The following is a 17,024-nucleotide window of genomic DNA, read 5'->3' on the forward strand; positions in this document are numbered from 1 at the left end:
GGAGAGCTTTAGGAGTCAGACCTTGGCATCATTGCAAGGCACAAGGGGGATTGAAGTGGTGGTGCAATTTCTCTATAAGAATGAGCACTCCTTCATTTTCTGGCTCACAGTTTTTGCTTGTGTCTGAGGATGATTTCAGCAGGTACACTTGGGCTTGGTTCCTAAAGCTCAAGTCGGAGGCTTTCAATTTCGTTCGAAATTGGAAGACAATGGTTGAGAAGGAGAAGGACTTGCACGTCAAATGTATTCGCTCAGACAGAGGGGGTGAGTTCAACTCGAAGGACTTTGCACAATGGTGCAAGTAAGAGGGCATCCAGCACCAGCTGACTACTCCTTACACTCCTTCCTAGAATGGAGTTGTTGAGCGGAAGAATCGGACTATCATGGAGATGGCTCGTGCGATGCTTGCGCATGCTTCTTTGCCCCTGGTTTACTGGGCAGAAGAGTGCAACACGACGGTTTACATCCAGAACCGTTCTCCTACCCATGCTTTGCAAGACATGACTCTTTATCAGGCTTACTACGGGCGGAAGCCCTCGGTCTCACACTTTGGAGTTTTTGGGTGTCCGGCCTTTGTCCATGTGCTAAAGGAGAAGCGACAGAAGTTAGACTTCAAGGCAAAGAAGCTCATCTTCCTGGGCTATTCACGAGAGTCTGACGGATACCGGTTTTATGATCCTGACGCCAAGACCACCACAGTTAGCCGTGATGTGACTTTCATGGAGCTCTTCAGCACACCTGCAGAGGGGGCGGCATCCAAGCCTATACCTTCCCTACCTCCTCCTCGTCCACCTCCTACACCTAATCCTATTCCTGTTCCCTCTACACCGCAGCCAGTTACTTCACCTGATCGTGCCATGTCAGATTCCTATTTGGATGTGGATGATGGTTTTCCTTGGGTGGAGGCGGTCCCACCCCACAAGGAGAGTTAGTTCCTGGTTGGCTCTACTCTACGGTTTCTTCCTCTGGCATCACGAAGTTACCAGACCCGCCAAATCCTGGACAGCCTCAACGTTCTGCACGCCTCAAGGACAAGCAAGTTTATAATGGCGCAGAGTTACGTGAACTTTGCCTTGATGTCTCAGATTCATGCTTCACCAATTGAGCCTTCCTCGGTGGAGGAAGCACTTCAGCATGATTGTTGGAAGCGTGCCATGCATACAAAGATGGACGCCATCAAGCGGAATAAAACCTAGACTTTGGTTCCCAGGCCCAACAAGCGGAAGGTGGTTTCTACGAAATGGATTTTCAAGACAAAGTACAAGGCCAATGGTTCCCTCGACAAACACAAGGCGAGACTTGTTGCTCGGAGTTTCACACAACGACCGGGCGTGGATTTTGACGAGACCTTTGCTCTCACCGCTCGCGTGACTACCATACGCACATGCTCTCGTAGCCAACATTTGGTTGGTCTATCTTCCAGATGGATGTCAAAAGTGCGTTTCTGAATGGAGAATTGGAAAAGAAGTTTATGTGAAGCAACCTCCTGGGTTTTGTATACCAGGCAAGGAGGATTGGGTCTATCAATTGTGGAAAGCATTGTATGGACTGAAGCAGGCTGGACGATAGTGGTACCTCACACTTGACCAGTTTCTCGTGAAGCTCGGGTTACGGCGTATCTCATCACATTCCAACGGTTATGTTGTCTTTGATGGCTCTTTGGTTGCAATCGTGATTGTCTATGTGGACGATCTCATTTTCACAAGTTCTTGGACCAGCAAGATCAAGTTGATCATGAAAGCTATGGAGACGCGTTTCAAGATGACTAATCTTGGGCTTCTTCACTATTTTCTTGGATTCCAGATTTTTCAGACACCAAACGACATCTTCTTTTCTCATCGGACGTATGTGAATGCTATCCTGGAGGGATTCCAGATGTCAGGCTGCAGACCGATTGGCACTCCTCTTGAGCCCAGAGAGAACGTATCGCTTCACGATCCTTCCCCACGGATTGACTTGGAGCAGTACACGAATGTTGTTGGCTGCCTCGTATGGCTAACTTATTCTCAACCAGACATCTGTTACGCAGTTTTGTCCTCAATTCTTTCAACACCCGACCTCGTCAGCGACATTGGCAGTGTGCCCAGCGTACTTTGCAATACATCAGCGGCACCTTCGACCATGGTGTGTTCTATGGTCGCTCCAAGGGTTGCACCTTATTTGGTTGGTGCGATTCACATTGGGCAGGAAATCCAAATACTTGGCGCTCTACTACAGGAGTAGTTTTCACACTCAGCTCGGGACCCATTTCATGGAGCAGTAAGCGGCAACCCAACGTTGCGCTATCTTCTACAAAGGCGGAGTACAGAGCAGCTTGCTATGCTGCTTGTGAGGTCATATGGCTACAGAGATTACTGGGAGAGTTGTGTTTTCCCCAGACTGCTACGACTTGTCTTTTGTGCGACAACCAGAGTTGCATTGCTATTGCCAAGAACCCTATCTTTCACGCTCGGACAAAGCACATTGAGGTGCAATACCACTATGTTCGGGAGCAGGTTTTGGCCGGAGATCTTCACTTGGAGTATGTTCCTACAGCAGACAATGCAGCAGACATCTTCACGAAGGCTGTACCTCAGCCGACTTTGGTTTCTCACCTTCTACTCCTCTGTGTTGTCTCAGCATCCGGTGTTGAGAGGGGATGTTAGAGTTACACCACCGTTGCTTCGCCATTTGGTACGGCTAGTGATTGTCCCGGGTTGGCCACCCATCGCACATCGTGTAGATTGCATGGGCGGACACTTTTAGCACGTGGCCGGCTGGTCATTTTTTGAGCCTAGCTGGGTGAACACATTTTTAGCCATTTTTGGGCTTTTATGTTTTTTGCACCAGTTACACATTTTTGCCGTACCTCAACCTAAGATTCTATAAATAGAATGCTTAGGGTCTTGTAGTCATTCACAGATTGTGTATTGAGAGCATCATTTGCAAAGCACTTGTGTTTTCTCTCTCTCTCTCTCTCTCTCTCTCTCTCTCTCTCTCTCTCTCTCTCTCTCTCTCTCTCTCTCCAACGTTTTTGGCGAGAGTAACTCACACTCTTTCCGCTGCTCACTCTCACATAAGCACCCCCTGTTTTGGGCCAGTTTTGCCAGTGCTAGCACAAGGAGGTTCTACCATCAGACATCTGCACGCGATCGCGTGAAGGTGACATGTGGAGGTCGCTTTTTCATCCTTGGAGCAACACGTAAAGCTTGTGAATACACTCTACAAGTTGTTGCTTTCATGTTTGTGCTTTTTGCGAGAACTCCACCACGGAAAAGTAGCGAAGAGGCTTTGGCCTACGCTCAAGAATTCCGAGAACGGAATCCGGAACAGTTTGTGGAGTATACGCTCCGAGTGTCAAAGTCGACGATGAGGAAGCGTAGAGCAATGGGGAGAGGGAGAATACACGAGAGAGAGAAAAAGAGAGAGAGATATTTTTGAACCAACGAACCTTGGCAATGAATTGACACTTATACAATGGGGGCAAGGTATACTTATATAGCCACCTTAGCAAATTGCCCTACCCAGACTTTGACAAATAAGTAAAATAAATACCTAAAGCCAAAATAAACATTGCAATCATATTGGGCAGTTCACTTGAGATGCCATAACTTCAACACCCTCCTTGCAGTTCATAGTGGACATAAATGATGAGACCAAGCAAATGAAGAAGCTACCATGGACACCCCAGAATTTGATGGAGACGTGGCCATCAACCGAATACACCTCGATTATGCTACCCTCAACTTTGTACCTTACAAGAATGCCATTTTGAGCATCGGTTTCCTTTAGAAATTGAGCTGTATACCACACTACGTCCAAGAATCTCAATTCACGTCCAAAATACTCCAAGATAATGAAATGTGGAACACATCCTATCCATAACCCGACCAACAACAATGGATTGGTGCACCCATCCATAGTATTTTAGATACGTCTGATTGGTTCCTTGTTAGATGCATGTGCCTTCAACTCCGACCCACGGGTTCAAACACCGATAACTTGAACTCCAACACAAGGGTCCATATTATTTATAGGAAGCATTGCTTGCCCCTCTTTGCCACTCACAAGCCTCTTTCTGGTTGAAGCTAATGGCGGTAACTGCCCTTTGACTAGAAATCTTGTGTCGTGGCCATTGTGGTCGCCACCACGTGTACCATGCCGATCTCCTCTGCCAAATCTTTATTATCGTAATCCCTGTCCAGCTTGCCTTTGTCTTCCTCTCTTTGTGAGTTCTTGCTTATGTCTTTGGCTTCAAACTCCGAGCCAAACAAAGCATCGTGTCACATTTATAACAATTGTTGTTGGACCTCATGGGTATCGAGGCAACTAACTGAGGACTCATACTATTGTCCTTGTTAAGCTTGCCTTTGCCTTTGTCCTCTAGCGAGCTCGTCCATTTGCTTTTGGCTTCAATCCCGAGCCAAACAAATCAATGGTTTCCTTGAGAACTTTACCCGTGCATAGCCCGCTAACTGGATGTGGATAATCTTTCCATAGCCATGTGTTGGTATTGGTTGGTATTGGTTTATTGAGGTCGTTGGAGGCCAAAGCTTCGTTGGAAGATCCCCAAGAAGGAGCTCAAAATAATGTCCAAGGGGGTCTTTGACCCAACATTTTAGAACGCTTGCAACAGTCTCGTCCATCACTAGGTCGTCCTCTATTGTGGCGTTTTAGAACGCTAGGTTCTTGTGCTTCACGTGACTGTGTTTTGAAACTTAATTGGCCTTGCAACGTTTCAAAACTCCCTACGAAAAGGTGCCCCAACGTTGGCTGCTAAACTGCCTTGCCTCGCGATTCCGATCCTCCCTTTTCGAAGTGTTTTAAAATGCTGCCAGTTGAAGGCAAGTCTAGCCTCCGCCGCCTTCCACCTAGCATTTTATAATGTTGGCCCTTAGGAGTCTATAACCGGCCTGTACATAGTAAAGTGCGGTACGGAATCTACAACCTGTTAATTACACACAGAGTACTGATGGAAAAGAGAGAGACTCAACACTTGCGTCCAACGGCTAGAACGTCACTGCGCACACGAGACCAACACCCTGTAGACCCCAAAGATTGGCGCCCCTTTCGGTATTTCTTTATTCAATTTAAGGTAGACGATCCGAGCACTTAGTACAAGCTTTCACAAAGCTGTCTAAACATGGCGAGGCTGAAAACGCAGGTTTTCAACGTGATTTCGGCAACATAACGACACAAAAACCTCTGTAGGGTGCAAAACCCTAAACCTGCAGAAAAACACAACTGGCTGTAATTCTTTGTTTTGGATCGTTTTTCGAGGAGCGAACACGTCTACGCATGTCCCAAGGGCTTCCGCACGCGATAGAACAGTTCCCCTGTGAATTGGACGAGTTTTCATGCGAGAAAACTCTCCAAACTCGCAATCTTTCGCGATGGAATTGTGCGTACCTCTGGGGGATTAGCAATTAGCTAATCGGGTTCCTGTTCAGAAGGCTCTTGCCTTGGCAAACTCGCATAAACTCCACAACTGTACATATTTATCTGAGTAGCCCAACTAGTGGGGCTGTAAGGTGCAATGGAAGTGAATGTTGAACTTTCCTCAAGATGAGTGCTCTGAACTGTGCTCAAGGGTCCTTTTACTTACGGAAGGGAGAGCCTTCCGTTCCTTTAGTGACTGAGTGCAATGGACACAAACCAAGTGGTGAACACTGTGAATGAAGGTGCTGAGACTGAGAGATAGAGAGAGAAGAATATGACACCAGAATGTTAACAAACCCTCCTTCGAAGGCCCCACTCTCTATGGTGAGAGCGGTCTACTATTGATTGCACAAATCTCTACAATGCTTTGGACTTGCCGACGATGTCGACGACGATGAGGACGACGACGAGACGGGCTGAAATCTGAAAACCCTAAGGGCTGAAATCTGCAAATCGTTATCTGCTGAATTCTGACTCTATGTCGATGACAACGATGCAATGACGACGTGCTGAAAACGCAGATGCTGAAATCTGCGTTTTCCGGGCTGAACCTGTAAACGCTCGTTGATCTGACCGTGCAGCGAGGATCTACTGCGGGAAGGTGAGATCTGCGAGGTTCGGGACTTTTACTGCGGTGTCTGACTGCTGAAAACTCATAACGCTGGTGCTTCTGATGGTCTTGTCGCGGAGAATCTGCAAAACCTAGGGTTTCCTTGTAGAAAACGCTAGGTAAACTGCTTGGGGGGTCTTGCTGAGAAGATGCATTGTTGGATGTCAGGTCCCTCCTGCCTCTTCTACCAGAAAGTGCTAGCGCTAGGTTTCTTATGTACTTGCTTGGTCAATTTGCCCTACCCAGTTTCCCAACAAAAGTCACTTAATAATAATAAGTGAAAAATGGCTAAAATAGGGAAAATAGGTCTGTGTACTATAAAAACTGATCTTCTTAAAGGATGAAGCAGGTAGAAAAACATCCCAAAATCTCTCACAATAAGTATCCAGAGTTTCTGCCTTGGCCATCCAAAGAAAATATCAGGTAGTAATTAAGTCTCGTTCGTACTCTTAAGTGAGCCACAAAGAAATAAAAAATCTCTTGAACTTCAGCCACTTTGTTGGTGCTTCTTTTCTTACCAAAAGAGTGGACCACCATGTCCATGCATTTCCTTTCAAATAGGATGTTGCCCTTCTAATGTTGGAGTGCTCTGTATAGCAGCCTCTAGAAAAAGCTATGTCAAACTGTTGAATAAAAGCGAAGGCATTGTGCGCATCTCGAGAACCTGAAAAGGTATCAAATTTTATGGCTTGTCCACCCTCCTTGAATTCTTTGGTCTTCTTGCTTCTATCTTTGAGAAAATCGTATTGATTTGCTCTATAAAAATGCTTTCTCTTCGAAAAAACTCCTCGGAGTCTGAACTTTTAGAAGAGGATGAATCTTCATCAAAATGTCAAAAAAATGTCGGGATCTACAGTCGGGTCTGCTTTTCTTGGCCTTCTTCTTGTTCTTTCCCAATCTTTGGTTCTTTCGTCGTTTCTCGACGCTTCATGTGCTCATCACTCAAATCGGAAAAGGATGAGCTATCCGAGCTGTCAGAAGAAGATAAGGACGAACTGGACAATCCTTCGAAGCGTACATGCTTCTTCTGTTTTCTTGCATTCGCAAAAGAAGATCAACGGTCCAAATAACCAAAGTAGTCAGTTCCCTTGTTGCGTTTCTTCAGTTGCTTCCTCGCCCTCAAAAGTTGGTTGACTCGTCTTTCGACAACATCGTCAAGTTCATCTTCAGTAAATACCCGTGAAGAGGTTTCTTGAGGGCTTACTTTAGGGGGGAATCGATGGCTTTCTGCCATCGAATATGCACTTCATCGATCGGATGTCGGGTCAAAAATTTGGCATACTGAGGATCCGTTGAAAACTCGAGCATCTGCTTTGCACAATTATCAACCTGATGTTGACGCTGCATCTCCATCAATTGATACTCCATAGGCCGTGGAGGCCCGTATTCTTGTTCCGATTGTCCATTTGAATTTTCCGTACTTTCACCCGATCCGGAGTTATCTGGTGGGTTCATCTGATTCTTGCGGGGTTCGTCATTTGAATCCATGTGTGTCGCGGTAAGAGGATCGGATTTCCCGGTAGAAGAGAAATGGGTTGTGCTCTGATACCACTGTTATAGACTTGGGCGCCCCAAGTCGGAAATCTGGCACGTCACACGAGAGAATCACTTAAAATACCTTAAAACTTTATCACACTTTAAGATTAGAGTCGACACGGCCCGACGTACTTCCCTGCCCAGGCATTGGTCCCAAAAATATGTCGCTCCTTTCAATATTTATTTTTATATTAATGCTTGAGCAAAGTACAACTCCTGCGGGACCTCTGCTCTCAAACTCTGCGTCTAGATGCTCAGCAAAGTGAGGCCTCGAGCGTCTCATTTATTCTTACAAGGGATGCCCCAAAAGAAAATCCCCAAAAGCATTCAATTCAAAAGCACTAAACTCAAAAACTACTGGCCCAAAAGCTGCAAGCGGAATTTGTGGAAATCTGTACTACTGCCGCATCAGCATGTGTGAGCGCTTTTTACAAAAATCCGTACGACAGTCCACATGGGCATGTCAGCGCCGTTTTCGGGCTTGTCCTTACAGCCCACTATTCGTACCATTGTGCAGTTGTCCATCCGTGCAATACTGCAACGTCATCATTTTGTGACAGTGCTTTCTTGGGGTAGAATTCCGCCACTCCCCGTCTCGTGTCGTCTATCTCTTTTAGTTCAGTTGTTACTTGAAGTACTTAAAGTTGTTCAGTCTGTTCTTTTCCGTTGGCACGTGGTGCCTGCCCTGTGACAATGGTATTAGAGCTTCAGGCGTGTGCTTTTTTGAAAGCATACCAATCCTACCAAAGAGCAGGCAGAGCAAGATGGCGCTTCCAAGTTTTACAAGGATTTTATTAAAGTGTCTTCGTGTTCCGACCCCGAACTTATTAGCCACTCCCACCCTTACTTCATCATGCATCCGGCACGCTCTCGTCTTCATCGCTCTGTCTTACAGGGCATAAGCCATAAAGATCACTTGCAAAGAAGGATCAAAACTTTTTTTTCAAGCTGCCGTTTTTCTCACAGGCAGTCCCATGCAATGGTGAATGTCTATAGCTACCAAGCTGCACACTCCAAGGACTTGGCAAGCTTTCAAGAAAATTTTTGTCCGAACTTATATGGTTTGTGGCAGCTTTTGGCAAAGTGGGTGTCACAAATTGCTAACGTGTCAAAGCCCTGAAGAAGGGAGCCAACTTGCAGATGTGGGCCGAGGGGCCTAAACCCTAAGAAGAGCAAGTAACAGAAGAAGAAGTCCTACCAACTTATAGGGACCCCGTCCGATGGAGCCCCAAGCGACATAAAGAAACAAATTGTGCAGTTGTTGATGACGTGGCAGATTTTTGAAAAATACGTTGGTTGATGACGTGGCAAGCTGTACAGATTTCCGCATTTTGTGCTAACTGCTAACATGGCAGTTCTACAGAATTCCGTGATTTATGCTGGCAACGTTTTGGGCATTGCTTTTGGACCAGAAGCTTTTGAGTTTTGAAGGCTTTTCACTGTAAACTGCTTTTCATAGACCAGGGGCCTTTAAATATGTGCTAAGGGCTCATTCTCTGGCATGCTTCTTAGAGCAGGTGTAGAGTCTGGAGTACCGGCTTGTACTGTGTTGATGCAATATAAAGAAATACCGAAAGGGGCGCCAAGGTTTGCGGCCAATACTCTCTGGGGTGGAATTCCGCCACTCCGTGTTGCGCGTCGTCTCTCTCCCTCTCTCTCTCTCTCTCTCTCTCTCTCTCAGTTCAATTGTTATTGAAGTGCTAAAAGTTTGTTCAGTCTGTTCTTTTCTATTGGCATGTGGTGCCCATCTTGTGGCTTTTCATTGTAAACTGCTTTTCATAGGCCAAGGGCCTTTAAATATGTACTAAGGGCTCATTCTCTGGCATGCTTCTTGGAGAAGGTGTAGAGTCTGGAGTATCGGCTTGTACTATGTTGATGCAATATAAAGAAATACCGAAAGGGGCGCCAAGGTTTGGGGCCAATACTCTCTGGGGTGGAATTCCGCCACTCCGTGTTGCGTGTCGTCTCTCTCTCTCAGTTCAGTTGTTATTGAAGTGCTATAGTCTATTCACTCTGTTCTTTTCTATCGGCACATGGTGCCCATCTTGTGACAATGGGGTATCCTGAAATGCTTGACACAGAAACCCTAGCAGATTAAAACTTGAAATTTCTCGACATCTCTCAACAGGTGTCTCTTCTCGAGCTGATAACCTTGGAGGTCCAATGTAATTGCTATGTCTTGGGACTACTGTCACCACCACAGGAACACTGTCTGTCGAGGCTTGTTTCAACTGTTCAAGAGCTTATGAACCATGCTCCGGTCGGACTACAACCTTATGAAAGAAATCTAACCCTAATCTTGGTGCAGGTTTCAGGGTGGAAAGCCACTTGTCTTTTCAAGCTCGATTGATGTCGAGATTGCTTTTTAAGTTTGAGTTTTGTTTGAGAACTTGTTTATTGATCCTATTTGGAATTTGTTTGAAACGGATGGTATCTGTTTTGAGCCTGTCTTGGTGCCGATCTGAATTGTTTGACTCTAATTTTAATAATGATTTCAATGCTTGGTGATTTTACTCCCCGGTGAAGTAGTGAGAAATGTTGTTTTGGTATTGTCTAAACCTCGGAACGATGCAGACGGGATGTTTGGGCAGCGTTTCGTTGTATGCTTGAATATCTCAGAACAACGCAGACGGGATGTCTAGGGAGCGTTTCGTTGTATGCTGGAAAACCTCCGAACAACGCAGACAGGATGTCTGGGGAGCGTTTGGTTGTATGCTCGATTGAACCTCCAAGCCATAATAACACGGAACGGGCGGAACGGGGGGTAATCATACCGAAACGGCGTTCTGGCCGGTTGTGTGCATCGAAACGGTGTCGGGAATGGAAAAATGTTCCAGATCCGAAAGGTAACAGCAGAACGGGCGAAACGGGCGACAAAATTGAAAAAAAAGAATAGAGAGAAAGACGGAGAGAGAGTGAGAGAGGTGGCAGTTTGGGTGAGATTTCAAACCTCTCAAGACTCACACAAGGAAGGGGCGGGGGGGGGGAGTCCTTTTTCCTTTAAAAGCTATCAAATGGCTCAAGCGGAACGGGCAACCATCAATATGGCTCAAGCCTCAAAGCTCAAGCACCATCAATATGGCACAACTTACAAGCGGGACCAATACACACACGTACACACAAAAGCGTAGAAGATGATGACGTGGCTGTTAGGTGCAGCAGAATGAATGTTTAACTTTGCTCAAGATGAGTGCTCCGAACTGTGCTCAAGGTTCCTTTTTATTCTTATTGAAGGGAGAGCCTTCCGTTCTTAATGAGAGAGTGCAATGATCATAACAAAGTGAATGAACACTGTGCGTGCAAGTAAGTGTATGAGACTGAGAGATAGAGAGAGAAGAGAATACAACACCAGAGACATAAAACCCTCCTCCGAAGGCCCCACTCTCGTCGGCGAGAGTGGTCTAATATTGATTGCACAAACTGGTACAAACTGAATGCATGTGACTGATGCAAGTCTAGGCTAGGTCGATGACGACGACGGGGATGATGAGACCGACGCTATGGCTGAAATCTGCTACTCCTTATCTGTTGTCCAAAAACGCTGATAGGCTGAATTCTGTTGCGGCTGAAAACGCAAGAGAAAACGCTGCCTTTGCTGGTCTTTGTGGCTGAAAATCTGCGGTTACTTGGGGCTGAATCTAATGGTTCTAAGGGCTGAAACTGATGATCTTTACCTGCTGAAAATCGCCATGGTTGAGGGCGATTCTGACATGCTGAAAACGCTAAGGCTGCAGATGCTTGGCGATGATGTGACTGGAGCAAAAACGCTAGGCTGAGGAGTTCTTTGGCAATGAAGCCTGCAGAAAATGCTAGCTGACTGGGACTGTTTGGCGATGGGTCTTCTGATGAAAATGCTAGGGAAGTGGATCTTATTGCTTGGAGGGAAACCACCAAGGGGGTTCTTGCTAAGAAGTTGCCTGTTGAGCTTGGCTCCTGTTGCCTCTTCTGCCAATTAGTGTTAATCTAGGTTTGCTTATCAATTTGCCCTACCTACTTTCCAACAAAAGTCACTCAAAAATAATAAGTGAAAAATGTCAAAAATAGGGAAAATAGGCTAAGTGCACTGGAAAATTCCCCTGAAGGATTTTGATGGATTCTGATGGGAATGCTTATGATCATGCTGTGTGCAACCAGAGGATATGCATCTATACTAAGTGTCTGGGCATGCACGGTCTACGAATAGACTCACAAAAGTGCCAGATCACTTCTAAATCTAGACCGACTGGACTGACTAAACCCTTGTCGTGTTATAGCTTGTCCACAGACACATAGGGTTGGATGTGTCACGTGACGTGGCAGTTGTACGGACGCCCTCGATTTGCGCTGGCAGTGCCATGTGGCAGACAATACAGATTTTCACGTTTTGCGCTACTAGCATGGCATTTGTACGGATTTTTGTGAAATGTACTGGCAGCTTTTTAAGCCAGTTTTTAGGATTAGATGCTTTTGAGTTTGAAAGCTTTTTAAGCCAGTTTTTAGGATTAGATGCTTTTGAGTTTGAAAGCTTTTCCTGTAACTGCTTTTCATAGGCCAGGGGCCTTTAAATATGTGCAAAGGGCTCAATCTCTGGGACACTCTTTCTGGGTGAAGGTGCAGAGCGTGAGTACCGGCATTGTACTAAGTTCAAGCAATATAAAGAAATACCGAAAGGGACGCCAAGGTTTGGGGCCAGTGCTCTGTTGGGGTAGAATTCTGCCACATGCTTAGAATCATGTTTGTGATGACGACGTCTCTCAAACACCAAGTAGAATTTGTAACTCTACTTTTGAACTATGATATGGTCTCGTGTTGTCTATCTCTTTCAGTTCAGTTGTTATTTGAAGTGCTTAAAGTTGTTCAATCTGTTCTTTTCCGTTGGCACGTGATGCTTGTCCTGTGATAGCAATTCACTTGAAATGCCATAACTTTAACACTGAGTGCAGACGGAAAAGGAATTGAGAGCACGCCTCTCAAGATTTCCCTAGCATGAAGAAAATGACCATCAAATCTGAGATTTAGAATGGAGGGGTTTCTCCAATTCTTGTGCTTGTAAAAACACGTTCTCCCTGAATAAAGATTCTCTTTGAAAGGGGGACCAGCCCATCTTCTGGTCCTCAATACTGTGTCGATCTTCTCCATTGTCTCTTTTGATTGAAAGTCTATTTATTTTCATCTTGTTGATTATTCGTGTGCGTTCCCGTTTGTGACATGGAGACCCAAGATCCTCGGTGTGGGTGTTCAGAGTTTTGGATGTCATCTCCTCACTATTTCCATCTAGATCTTGTGAGTCGGGGCTTTTTTGTGGCTATGCATTGTCACAAACTGCTGACGTGTCAAGCCACTGAAGAACAAAGCGAACCTGCAGATCCCGGCCGAGGGGCCTAAACCCTAGAAACAGTAGAAGAAGCAAAAGCAGCAGAAGAAGTTTCACCAACTTGCAAAGTCTTGCTGAGAGGACTATTTTTTAAGAAGAGTTCCCACCAACTTATGGGACCCCGTCAGATGGGGCCCAAGTGACTAGGGATAAATAAAGCAAGACTACACACACAAATCTTTGGTGTAAAAAGATGATGGCGTGGCGATTGTACGTACAGAGCCCGCAATTACATTGACTTGCTGACGTGGCAGCCTGTACGGAAACCCACGTTTTACGCTAACTATAACAGACTTGAACACTCCAAGTCGAGATTCTACCGCGACACCACAAGACTTCACTTCAAACAGTTCACAGTTCACAATTAATTCGACATTGGCCCGGCGGAGTTCCGTGCCTAGAGATGTTGGCCCCAAAGACTGGCGCCCCTTTCGGTATTTCTTTTTGTATTAATCTGTTGCAAAAGTACAAGTGAGTGGGAGGCTCTCACTCTCAGACTCTGCATCCAGATGCTTTGAGAAGGGGGAAGCCTGCCCATGTATTTAAAGGGTTTACAAGGGATGCCAAAAGCAAAGCCCCAAAAGCTTCAAAATCAAAAGCATGTTCTCTCTCTTACAAGCTTAGTGGAAATAAAGCAAATCCCAAAAAGCCCCAGCGTAGAATTTTCAGCCTAAAAGCAGCCAGCAATTTCCGTAAAAAGCGGACGTCCATACATGCTGCCACGTGGTTGGTTTTCCGCATAGTGCGCCGCAATTTCCAGGGGCTGTCCGTACAGTGCAGCCACGTCATCATTCAACAGCGGAATTTCCAAGAGCAGCCAGCATACACGTCAGCATTTCCGGCGAGGAGAGGATGTATGTGTGTTGTGGGCATGCCACGTCACCAGTTTGTGACACTGACTATGCTGACGTGGCACCTAAACGGATTTTCATAATTAGCGCTAGTTGCTTTTGGACGCAAGCTTTTGGGCCAGATACTTTTAGAGCTTGATGCTTTTCATGTAACTTCTTTTCATGGCCCAAGGGCCTTTAAATATGTGCAGAGGGCTCAGTCTCTGGCATGCTTCTGCATGAAGGTGCAGGGATTGGAGTACTGGCGTTGTACTGAGTTCAAGCAATATAAAGAAATACTGAAAGGGGCGTCAGGGTTTGGGGCTAGTGCTCTCTTGGGGTGGAACTCTGCCACTCCTATCTCGTGTCGTGCATCTCTTTCTATTCAGTTGTTATTTGAAGTGCTTAGAGTTGCTCACTCTTTTCTTTCCCGTTAGCACGTGGTGCCCCTCCCCGTGACATGCACGGCCTTGTGAGGCGTTATGCCAATGTGGGTCAGGCATTTTTGTTACTTCGCTATAGGGAAGAGGGGGGGGGGGGGGGGGGGGGGGGGGGGGGGGGGGGAGAGGGGTGCACCCTATTTTAGCATTGTAGTGTGCAAAGCCTTGTCTACACTCTGTCCATCTTCTACCTCTAGTGTTTTTTACTCTCCTCTCCCCCGAATATTCCCTTGTCATGACACATTCTACTGCATTTTGACATATCTGACCTTTGGACTTTCACAGAACTAGAGGTGTTAGCTGCAGTTAGAGTCGTAGGGTTTTCTTTGAGGCTTACGAGTGTGACTCGCTCAGGTTCAGGATCAATGCAGGTCGTCCTTGGTCTTGGAGTGCACCTAGCTATGGTGTGGTTCCTTTCTTCCAATACATGGCATGTAACTTGGCCATCAAATTTGAAATAAGATCGGAGTGGAGGTGCCCACCAGATCATGAACGAGTTCTTGTCTTCATTGCATCTTCCGCTGCCAAATTGGACAGCAATGCCTAACACATGAAAAGGCACACCAATGGGGAAGAGAGATCACTAAGGTAGAAAGAGACAAGACATCTAAGAATGAGAGAGAGAGAGAGAGGGAGAGAGAGAGATCTGGAAAAGGCTCTCCGTACTGATAACAATCTGCTCATACAAGTGACCAAGGGTGGTCCGTCATAGAACCGACATGCCAACTGGATAGACCCGAGGTGCACACAACTGCGACTACTACTAGCACTGCCACCTGTTCCTACACATGAGACCACTGACACCAACTCCACATGGGCTGCCTTAGCCTCCCAGGGAAGCGAGGCTTTGGAGGGATCTCCTCCTAGCAAGAGAACTGATCTGGAGAGAGGAGGGAAACATGTCTCGTGTAGAGAGCAGGGAACCTCCTCTCTGGGGCCTGCACCTTTGTTGTGGTGCTCTACATCGTGGTGATCGCATCATCTCCATATAGATGCTCTGAGAGGAAACAGCTAGGGGAATGCCTCGGCTGCCCACCACCTGCCTAACAGTGCTGCCTTGCTCACCGTAGAGAAAAACGCTAGGGATGGGAGCAGCCAGCAAAAACGCTAGGCATGTTGCTGTATTTGACATGGTCTATTTTTCGCAGCTCCAATCTCTAGGAGTTGTTGTGAAACCCTAAGTTTCTTGAAACTTAGGCCAATGCACAATGAACACAAGCAAATAATGTAGCCAACATGTTTCTTTGATACTCCCATGAGCTGCATAGTAAGCCTAAATTTAAAATGCCATATGTTATTCGTGTTTTATTTTCATATTCTGAATCTTGCTGGTTGCATACTAGCAATTCGCATCAGCAACAAAACTATCTTGTTTTTGTTATCCTCAACTGCTGATAATTCTTGCAAACCTCCTCTCTTTCATGCATATACAGATTTTCCTTGATGTGAATGGCACAAGGTGTGTTCAGAGAGTCTGAGCCAGAATATTTCTCAACTTTTCTCCCCGTGTACTTGCGCAGCATAAACTAAAGAGGGAGAGCTCTCTCTCTCTCTCTCTCTCTCTCTCTCTCTCTCTCTCTCTCTCTCTAAATGAGAGGAGCTATAGCGGAGCACAAAAGAGTACCTGGGGAATGATGGCGAGCTCGACAGAGAAGGTGCGGAAGTCGTGCAAGCCACGGCCATCACTGCGCAGACCCTGCGCTATTCCGCCTTCCACGTACTTTTTCTCCGCCAATGAGAGCCCCACCATGTCAACTGGTTGTGCAACTGTCCAAAACAACCCCCATGACTTAAGAGCTGAGTCGCACCTCAGACGAGTGGGGGGAGTGGGGTGAAGGGGCTTACCACAAATAGAAAATCAGAATTCTTCTCCTGAAATGTCAAAACTTTGCAGCAGTTCTACTAGCACGACGAAAAAGCAAGGGCCTCCTTGATTCTCGTAGGTACTTTGCCAATGAAAAAGCGTCAACTCAGCTGATTCTTCTCAGTGAAAACAGCACGTTCAATCTCCTAGCAACCTGATTCAGGTTGAATGCGTCCCTCACACCCGCTGGGGGCAGGCAAGAGGCGGCCTTGCTTAGGTGGCGAGCCAGAGTTGGCTAGACGAAAAGGTTTCCTTGTCAGAGGGGCGGGCGAACACCTTCGGCCAAGTTTCCAAACTCCACGGCCATCTGCAAAAAGGCGTGCGGGAAGGCAACTGACAGGCGTTGGGCTCTGTTGTGCAACGTGGAATGCGAGGGTATGTTGGGTCTGTAGCATTTGAAGAGAGCAAACCACACTCTCTATCGACTTTGCCATCTTTCATAAGAGAGTTTCGTCATCTGCCCTACCCCCATTCGCTACGGGAAGTTGGCTTCTACTTTGGTAAATTTGTGTGTGACAGCGAATTGGTTGGCCCTCCAAAAATCAGAGTGGGGAGGGTGTCCCAGTCTGACAGGGGCCTAAGAATTTCAATGGACATGTAAATTTTTGGGGCTTGACACCTCAATTTTCATACAATTCAAAGCATCTTGAATCTTCTCGATTCTCGCATGAGAAAACCACCCCAATTCCATTGTCTTGTGAATAAAGCATTTAACTGATTTCCAAAGGAAAGATTACCTGGCCTCCAAAAGACTCTCAGAACTCAGTCCAAATCTTGGCTGCTTCTATGCGTTAATGGTTCTCCAAATAAACACTAAGTCCCTCAATCCGTGCGGGTAGCTCGATCGAAACAGCTTGCTCAGGTCAACAAACCCTACAGATGCGTAGCTGGCCGCAGGTATAAGTTCGCCTAGTCCACTGCCTCACGAGTCGTAGCTTGCAGGTGCGCAGGTTTTGAAGCCTTACAGGTCGTA

General features: G+C 46.3%; 1 protein-coding gene across 2 annotated transcripts in view; it reads right to left on the reverse strand.

Annotated features, from left to right (window-relative positions):
* The window catches only part of LOC147443177 (3'-5'-exoribonuclease family protein), a 45,849-nt gene extending 29,320 nt beyond the window's left edge, over nucleotides 1–16,529 (reverse strand). For both annotated transcript variants that reach the window (XM_086529088.1, XM_086529087.1), the window contains exons 1-2: nucleotides 16,033–16,529; nucleotides 15,812–15,954 (exon numbers count right to left, since the gene is read on the reverse strand). In XM_086529088.1, coding sequence (XP_086385214.1) covers nucleotides 15,812–15,937 — 126 coding nt within the window. In that variant the 5' untranslated portion in view covers nucleotides 15,938–15,954; nucleotides 16,033–16,529. The remainder of the gene's footprint in view (nucleotides 1–15,811; nucleotides 15,955–16,032) is intronic.
* Nucleotides 16,530–17,024: the final 495 nt, after the last annotated feature.

This window comes from Adiantum capillus-veneris, chromosome 14 (assembly GCF_014529385.1).
Source record: "Adiantum capillus-veneris isolate H3 chromosome 14, ASM1452938v2, whole genome shotgun sequence".
Lineage (NCBI taxonomy): Eukaryota > Viridiplantae > Streptophyta > Polypodiopsida > Polypodiales > Pteridaceae > Adiantum > Adiantum capillus-veneris.